This window comes from Arachis hypogaea, chromosome 17 (genome assembly GCF_003086295.3).
Source record: "Arachis hypogaea cultivar Tifrunner chromosome 17, arahy.Tifrunner.gnm2.J5K5, whole genome shotgun sequence".
In the NCBI taxonomy this organism is placed as follows: domain Eukaryota; kingdom Viridiplantae; phylum Streptophyta; class Magnoliopsida; order Fabales; family Fabaceae; genus Arachis; species Arachis hypogaea.
The window spans coordinates 101,671,034-101,680,479 of NC_092052.1; the positions used below are offsets into that span (position 1 = coordinate 101,671,034).

Consider the following 9,446-nt stretch of genomic DNA (forward strand, 5'->3'; position numbering starts at 1 on the left):
AACTACAACAAGAAATTAACTGTCTCAACTTAACATTCTTAAAACCAAATACTGCAAACTAGGGTATACAAATAACAAATAATTTATGGTTGATTGAGTTCATTGAGTTGAAACCAATGCTCACTAGCGTTGTCCATAATGGTCTTTCTCAATTCATTGGAGGGTCCCAAAACCAAGTCTATGGTTGTTGTGATTAGTAACAGATTTTCATAAATCTAAAAGCAACAAAAAAAAAAGAGAAAAACCAAATCCAAAATCAAGAGGTCATTAGAGGGCCCAACAGCGAGCAGAAAATAACAAGGTCTTACAAAATTTTTAAAATACATAAGAAATAAAATGATTGACATTGTCACCTTTGGTGGTAACTTAGGATTGAACGAATATTTCATATGCAACCAACTTAGTACCCATAAGGCAGAATCTTCCTTGCGTGTTAGAGGAGCTTGCACATCGTGAACTACTTCAATTGTTTGGGAAGACCAACCACCAGAGAAGTCACCATGTTCAAAAGGACAAGTTTCAAAGTGTGCTGAAGAAATAAGTGTTCTTTAATAATTTGTACAATTTGTAAAGTGTTCTTTAATAACTTGTACTTCTTTAATTAATTTATTAGTGAAGGTTTGAAATTAGGAACCAACCAACTAAACAGTAGTGGTGTAAAAAGTAGTAGAGAAACCAAAACAGGAATAAAGAACTAAATCAACTAAAAATTATTCCAGGCAATTAAAATGCTAAAAAGAAAGAATCTTGACTTTGGCACAAACAACTTGTTTTCAAGAATTAAAGCGATTCCAATGCTAAGCTTCTTGTTCATGTCGGGGTTAAGACCACTAATTGGACACCAATTCACCATAAGCTGCAAGCTGCTCATTCCCACCAAAAGCTATGGGTACTGACCCTTTTAGTACAATCAACACATACTGCACATCAAGAACAGGATGAAGTTTAAAGGCTTTAAGACAATGTGAATAGCGCAGAACAAGAAATCAGTATACCAAAAACAAATAAATGTTGAAAATGAAAAAAATGAATACTTCTAACTTGAAAAGTAACTCCATAAACACCATTGATCCAACATCTAGCTGAAACGTACTTCAAGACATGTGTTAACAAGAACAAAGATGATTCAAAATGCTCAGCAGCAATAAAAATCTTATGCAAACATCATTAATTGGCACATGAATTCATAAATAAGGGAGCTAAGATATAACTAAAGCTTTAGCAAATATTCATCTACAGAATATTAAAAAAGAGAGAAAAAAGTAAAAAAAAAAGAAAAGAAAAGAAAGAAGACAAAAAACAATTTATCATGTATTTTCATGAATTGCTTCAGTTTAAAAATCTAATACAAATTAACAAAATATAGCTAATATTGGACAATAGATTATGATATACAAAAGTAAATATCTATATATTCACTCATCTTCAACATTTCTAAATCAAGATATAAAGATCTCACAATAAAAAGCATCCAGAAAATCCAACCCTTTGAAATTTAAATAACAGAAAACTCAGTATTATGATTAATCTAAATAACAGAAGCATATGATGAAACTTTGGATGATAAGAAAAGAAAAATTTTAAATAAATAAGTTTACAACTTCAATTGAGTTAAAAAAGGGGCACAGTAGAAGATAGGTGCACAAGCCAAACCCTAAACCCCAATCCTTACACAAAGAGGAGTGCGGTGTAGCAGAACAAATTGAGGAACACCAGCACTACGAAGCTGGTGACAGATTAAATAAAATTCACAAAATCACACATTGAAACAAAACAATCATCATCATCAACATTTGTTAATTGTAAAATACACAAAATTGAAATTATCAAAGTATAAAACCTTGAAGATTAACTTGTCCCAATGAGAATTCTTGTGATAATGGCACCAAGGAGGATCCCGGTAGAATTAAAAAGGCACCGCGTCTGACACAAATTCAAGGGAATTTCGATGAAATCGAGAAATTGCGTTGAAACAGGAAGGTACCTAGTAAGGAAGACGGTAGAGGAAGAAGCGGCAGCAAATATAAGGTACCTGGTGAGGAAGAGGTCCTCACGAAGGGGAAGAAGCGACAACAAGCATCTGAAACGAGGGCTTGTTACTCAAATTTTATATGGGGCCAATTTTAAAATATCAAAGACTTATTATTTTTTTACTGTAATTTTTAATAATTTATTTATAAATTAAATATAAACCATTAGATCTATTATCAATCTAATCTAACGCTTCAAATTATGTGGTGCATCAAATAAGCTCAAAAGACTTGGGCTAATTTTAGACAAACCCTTAATTATAAGCTTATTGTTTTATTTTTAATCACACTTGTTGAATTAGAAAATAGATCAAAGAAGCATCAAATTAGAATTTATGGACAAATTCAAGTTCAAATATGGATATCAACTTTTCGGTAACAAGTTTCTTCTTTATAAATAAGTGCATCATAAATAAGTTTCTTTATAAATAAGTTTCTTTATAAATTATTGTTAAAACTTTAAAGACCCGGTTTTCACCCAATATAGTTGTGGCCCGAAAATGTTTAGGTTTCATCGGGTTTAGGATCGGGTTATGGTCTAAAAAATAGACCCGGTGTATATTTAGAACTGGATCTGAGTCAGGACAAATCCGATTTCACCCGACCTATGAACATCCCTATCTAATTTAAGAGTCATAAGTAGCTATTAAATCCGGTAATTTTAAAAATAATTAATTATTTTATTTGTTTCTATAATTTTATCAAATTTTTAATTAGATTTTAGTTTAAAAATTATAACTAAACTCTTATATTAAATAAAAATTTGTAATTAAATCTGTATCAGTTATTTAAAAAAAACACAATAAATCTTATATATTTGTTTTTAGTATCTTGTATAATTCATTCTAAATCAAATACAAAAATAAATATGTCAAAAAAAATTAACAAAAGAAATAGTTAGAAAGGATCTAAATAAAAGCTTTTATCTAATAGAGTGATTCAGTTACAAATATTTAACTTATAATGATCTAGCTAAAAATTTGTGAAACTATAAAGATAAATTGAATAATTAAATCTTTTAATGGTCAAATATTATACTATGTTAGTGAATTTAATGGTCATATATGCTTTTGTAAACTAATTTTTCTAAGTCATGGTTGTAAATCTCAATGTCAAATATTATAGGTGCATAATGCATAAAACTTAGCCCATATAAAAGGGTTGAGTTAATATATGTCAAAATTTAAATTTTTAGTATACTTGTTTATTTTTTAAATAAAAAATTTAAAAACTTTTATAGCCATACGTTAGCTTAAATTCTATATAAAAATAGAATATTCTTTGATTGAGACTACAAAAATGTTTGAAAAATAATAAAAATTAGTTTAAATTACTTTAAACTTATCTTATTTTATATTTATTAATATCTCTAAAATAAATGTATAATATTAAATATAATAAATATATAATTTTAAATGTTATATATATATAATTAAGATGTGAATTCATTAATTGCTGAATAGTAAATAAAATAAATTCTGCACTAATTTTAGCTAAATCCTTTTTGTTATCAAATATTTCCATTTTAAATTATTGTCTCTCTAGCATTATTCTAAATACTATTGTCACTCAAGTAGATACAAAAATGGTGATTGTTACGGTACGATGATAAATTCATACGTACCGATACGTTTAAAATGTGGACAAATAACAATAAGACAAGTAAAATTTATTTTCCACGTCAGCATTTAATTTTTTCTTTTTTAAATATATAATATATCACCACTTTTATTAAAACACCCTTTTAATTAAATAAAAATAAAAAATAAATTTTATTTAATTTTAATGAAAAGACTTAAACATCCTTCCTTTATTTAATTAGACAAAAATACCCTTTGAATACCCCTATATTTTAACAGCTTCTCCCCTAAACCCTAGCTTCTCCACCACCGCCGCAAGGACTGCCGCTGTCCGTCGCTCTCAGGCACTACCATCGTCGTCTGGTCGTCCGTGCTTCTTCCTCCTTCAAGAATCGCAGCTTCTTCTTCCTCGACCTCGGCGCGTCAGTTCCTGGTATTCATATGCTCCATCGCGATCCTGCCGCCGTCCATCGGGCGCTCAGTCACCATCGTCTTCGTCTGGTCGTCGCAGATTCTTCCAACCCACCACCGTCTTCAGAGTTGTGTTCGTTGCCTGGTCTCTGTCTCCATCACAATTCTGCCCCCCTCTTCTCAGACTGCTCAGTAGAAAAACCCATCTCCATTCCAGTTTTCTTCTTTCGAGTTCAGAGAGAAGAAGCTCAACCAAGAACAAAACCTTAGACTTCAACGGTCAGTATGTACTCGAAGCCATGCATCATATCCCTCCAACTCCTTCCATGGCTGCTGCAAGAGAAGAATCTGAGAATGTTATGTTTGGTGCTTTGGATAATCTCTTTGCTAATACAAAGATTAAGCCTAAGGATATTGGTGTTCTTGTTGTGAATTGCAGTTTGTTTAACCCAACTCCTTCACTTTCTGCAATGATTGTGAACAAGTACAAGCTTAGGGGTAACATTAGAAGCTTCAATTTGGGTGGTATGGGTTGTAGTGCAGGAGTTATAGCCATTGATCTTGCTAAGGACATGCTTCAAGTTCATAGGAACACTTATGCTGTTGTTGTTAACACTGAGAACATTATTCAGAATTGGTACTTTGGGAACAAGAAATCTATGCTGATCCCAAATTGTTTGTTCCGTGTTGGTGGTTCTGCTGTTTTGTTGTCCAACAAAGGCTCTGTTAAGAGAAGAGCAAAGTACAAGCTTGTTCATGTTGTGAGGACTCATAAGGGTGCTGATGATAAAGCTTTCAGGTGTGTGTATCAAGAACACGATGATGATGGCAAAACTGGTGTTTCTCTCTCAAAGGATCTTATGGCTATTGCTGGTAGGGCTTTGAAGACTAACATCACAACTTTGGGGCCTCTTGTTCTTCCAATAAGTGAACAGCTTCTGTTCTTTGCTACTTTGGTTGAAGCTTCTGAATGCAAAAGTGAAGCCTTATATACCTGATTTCAAGCTTGCATTTGATCATTTCTGCATTCATGCTGATGGGAGAGCTGTGATTGATGAGCTTGAGAAGAATCTTCAGCTTCTGCCTATGCATGTTGAGGAAGAATGAGGAAGGGGAATAGGGTGTGGCAGATTGCATTTGGAAGTGGATTTAAGTGTAACAGGGCAGTGTGGCAGGCACTTAGGCATGTCAAGGCTTCACCCAAGTCTCCTTGGGAAGATTGCATTCATAGGTATCCAGTGCAGGTTGTTACATAGCTTTAATTTCTGCTACTCTCTCTGGTACACATAGCATAAGCCAATAATCAATCCTATTCAAGGAGATAATAGATAATATCTCAGCTGTTCAATCATCAGCACCCTTATGAGTCCTCACAACATGAACAAGCTTGTACTTTGCTCTTCTCTTAACAGAGCCTTTGTTGGACAACAAAACAGTAGAACCACCAACGCGGAACAAACAATTTGGGATCAGCATAGATTTCTTGTTCCCAAAGTACCAATTCTGAGTAATGTTCTCAGTGTTAACAACAACAGCATAAGTGTTCCTATGAACTTGAAGCATGTCCTTAGCAAGATCAATGGCTATAACTCCTGCACTACAACCCATACCACCCAAATTGAAGCTTCTAATGTTACCCCTAAGCTTGTACTTGTTCACAATCATTGCAGAAAGTGAAGGAGTTGGGTTAAATAAACTGCAATTCACAACAAGAACACCAATATCCTTAGGCTTAATCTTTGTATTAGCAAAGAGATTATCCAAAGCACCAAACATAACATTCTCAGATTCTTCTCTTGCAGCAGCCATGGAAGGAGTTGGAGGGATATGATGCATGGCTTCGAGTACATACTGACTGTCGAAGTCTAAGGTTTTGTTCTTGGTTGAGCTTCTGCTCTCTGAACTCGAAGGAAGAAAACTGGAATGGAGATGGGTTTTTCTACTGAGCAGTCTGAGAAGAGGGGGGCAGAATTGTGATGGAGACAGAGGCCAGGCAACGAACACAACTCTGAAGACGGTGGTGGGTTGGAAGAATCTGCGACGACCAGACGAAGACGATGGTGACTGAGCGCCCGACGGACGGCGGCAGGATCGCGATGGAGCAGATGAATACCAGGAACTGACGCGCCGAGGTCGAGGAAGAAGAAGCTGCGATTCTTGAAGGAGGAAGAAGCACGGATGACCAGATGACGATGGTAGTGCCTGAGAGCGACGGACGGCGGCAGTCCTTGCGGCGGTGGTGGAGAAGCTAGGGTTTAGGGAGAAGCTGTTAAGATAGGGATATTCAAAGGGTATTTTTGTCTAATTAAATAAAGGAAGGATGTTTAAGTCTTTTCATTAAAATTAAATAAAATTTATTTTTTATTTTTATTTAATTAAAAGGGTGTTTTAGTAAAAGTAGTGATATATTATATATTTAAAAAAAAATTAAATGCTAACGTGGAAAATAAATTTCATTTATCTTATTGTTATTTGTCCACATTTTAAACATATCGGTACGTATGAATTTATCATCGTACCGTAGCAATCACCAACAAAAATAAAGGATGCAATCATAATTACGATATGGAAATGGGGGAATGGATGTCCAATATTCAAGGATAATAATGGGAAAAGTATATGAAATCACTTAAGATTATTATGAGAAGTGGGTACATTGCTTAAAGGGAGAAGAACTGACATTGGACAGTGCAGAATAATGAAAGAGAGAACACAAAGAAGAGAATCAAAGTTGCAAGACATGGGAGTGTTATTATTTCTTCTTAGTGGGATAAGATGCCATCTTGTAGAGACCACAAATACCCTCAGGCTTTCCAATGTTTCTCCTCATCCTAATGTATCCTTTCTCCCCCCACTTTGGTCCCCATGAATTCTTGACTACGATATAATCCAACCCTTTTGATGTTCCGTATCCAACAGCAGCCACACCATGATCAAGTTCCGTTCCGCAGTGTCCATCGAACACACCCTTCACATACCAATCAAATTGCATTCACATTAGTTTCTTCTATAAGTTAAGAACCATAGTAATATGCTATTAAATAACTCAGCTAGTTTAATAATTGGACATACCCCACTATAGAACTGGAAATCTCTTCCTGAAGCTTCTATGGCAACACTGAGGGGCTGGTTTGCAAGTGCCTTCAGTAGGCTCTGTTCGTCGTTCTGCGGCACGTCGTGGTAGCCGGTGATGGTGACAACCTCAGATTCTTCCTGGCAGTTTGAGTATTATTTGAGTATCAATTATTTATTAATAAGTTAGTTAGTTGATTGGTTAGTTAGTTACCTTTCTCATGTCGCAAGTGCCTTCCTCCATGATGTAAGGATAGTCTTCCTCTTTGTGGAGACCACCATTTTGTACAATGAAGGAGAATGCATAGTCCATGAGACCACCATTGCAACCATTGTTATAAGTTGTGTCACAATCGATCAACTCTTGTTCAGACAAGGATGTCAAATTTCCTGTCACAATCTGGTTGATTCCTTCAACCGCGGCAACAGTGGAAAACGCCCAGCAGCTACCTGCAATTACATTCGAATGATTCATGATCACCATGTCAACATGAACATGCAATATATGAAATGCCATGCTTCAGCTTTAAGTTGAAGTACACACAACTAAACATTACCGCATGAGCCTTGATTCTTGACTTGGGTGACAGCACCTTTCTTTCTCCAATCCACTGACTTAGGCAAATCAACATCTCTGTATGCGAATTGTGAGGAGTCTCTTCTTGTTGCAGAGGAGTGATCAATCTTGAGACCAAGGTACTTGTTTCTGAATTCTTGGTGCGTCAAATCAGCAAACTCATTCAGCCCCAGCCAATAGTTGCTGAGAGCCTTGTTCCTCTCGTCAATGTGCTTCAGATTGTCCTTGAAAACCTCGAACCTAAGGAGCTTCTCCTCGATGGAGTCGTAGATCTTGCTGTGTTTCGACATCCATGACTCGAAGAGGTCAATGAGCTTGTCCATGGACCTCAAGTCCTCTGTTGAATACCCTACAATGGAGAAATCATTGCCATGTGCCAAAGGCACAAATATTAAGCATAAGGTGCAGGTCAGGATCAGTGTTTTTGACAAGGAACAATGTAAGGCCATGGCATGCAATTGAATTCAAGACAAGAGTGAAGTGAAGTGAAGGAATGGTGAAGAATGAAGAAAGGGAATGATGTATATATATATATATATGCATCGGGTGCAGTTGCTTTCAAGTAAAGTTTGTTGGGAATTGCTATATACCGATGATCGAGTTAGAAGAGTAGTAGTAGTAGTAGTAGTAGTAGTCTTTAAGGTAGGATTGGTACTTTCACTTAGCTTTACATCAAAGCATAAAATCACATGCCTTAATTATGTGGCCAATATAATCTAAGTTATTATAATGTATACGTTTCGGTGCAGTAGGAGAGCCTTCATATGTCACATATATATATGTATGAATATATATTAAATTCTGTTTACATTTTAAGTAATGTAGCAGAAATGAAGGATATTCAAATTAGTCTGAGAATGCTTTAGAGTATATAAGATTCTTGATTACAAGAGAACTTTCTATCACCATACTTTCTCATAAATAAAGGCATAAAAAAACCACTATATACTATTATACCGGGAGAGAGAGATAGTATAAAACTATAAAGTTGTATGGCCACTCATCTCTTACCAAATACAATACAATGAGAAATTTTAAGATGTTCCGAGAGTGACTTTGCTTTGATGAGTAAATTATTTTTCACATCAGCATTAAAAATATTAGTTAAAAAAAAGTAATTTCAATGATAATTTATTTGTTTGAGTGTCATTAAGTCGTTAAAAAAATATATTTTTTATATTTTTTATTTTAGTATGTTTGATAAAATTTTAATAGTAAATACTAAAAAAATCAAACAACATATTTTTTTAAAATGTATAATTTATACTTTTTTAAAAAAATTATTTTTTAGTAAAAAAAATATACTTTTAACATAATAAATAAACAAAAAATACTTTTATATTATTATATCTAAATATAATTATTATATAAAAAATATTTTTATATAAAATATCTAAATATAAAATTATTTTTATTTTTTTAAAAATTTTAAAAAAATTTACTTAAAACATTTTTTTTTTAAATTCACCCAAACAAATCTATTATAAAAATAACAGAACAAGATCATTTATTTGCTCTCAAAACGCTCAAGAAATTTTCCAGTGCAATACATACAGCCATAAAGTGTGAATGAAAAAAGAGAGGAAATAGTGGAATAGAACAATGGGCCTTTAAACCTAAGAAGTGATATTAGACTTGGCCCAGTAACTAAGTGGTACCTTAGAGACAATCAAACAACAACTCATCCGTCAAGTACCAAAAAAAAATAACTTATCCGTGGACCGTGGCTGAGGCATGCGATGTAGTGGTAAAGGAGGCAAACTAAGCCACACCAAG

General features: G+C 34.1%; 1 protein-coding gene and 1 pseudogene across 1 annotated transcript; one reads left to right on the forward strand and one right to left on the reverse strand.

Moving 5' to 3' along the window:
* The first annotated feature begins 3,917 nt into the window (after positions 1-3,917).
* On the forward strand, positions 3,918-5,359 carry LOC112766355 (3-ketoacyl-CoA synthase 4-like; annotated as a pseudogene).
* Positions 5,360-6,625: 1,266 nt separating this feature from the next.
* Positions 6,626-8,254, reverse strand: LOC112765880 (cysteine protease XCP2). Its single transcript, XM_025811743.2, has 4 exons — positions 7,651-8,254; positions 7,308-7,543; positions 7,094-7,234; positions 6,626-6,989 (listed from the first exon to the last, which is right to left on the reverse strand). The coding sequence occupies exons 1-4, from the start codon at positions 8,117-8,119 to the stop codon at positions 6,774-6,776; spliced, it is 1,062 nt and encodes a 353-aa protein (XP_025667528.1). The 5' UTR covers positions 8,120-8,254; the 3' UTR covers positions 6,626-6,773.
* Positions 8,255-9,446: the final 1,192 nt, after the last annotated feature.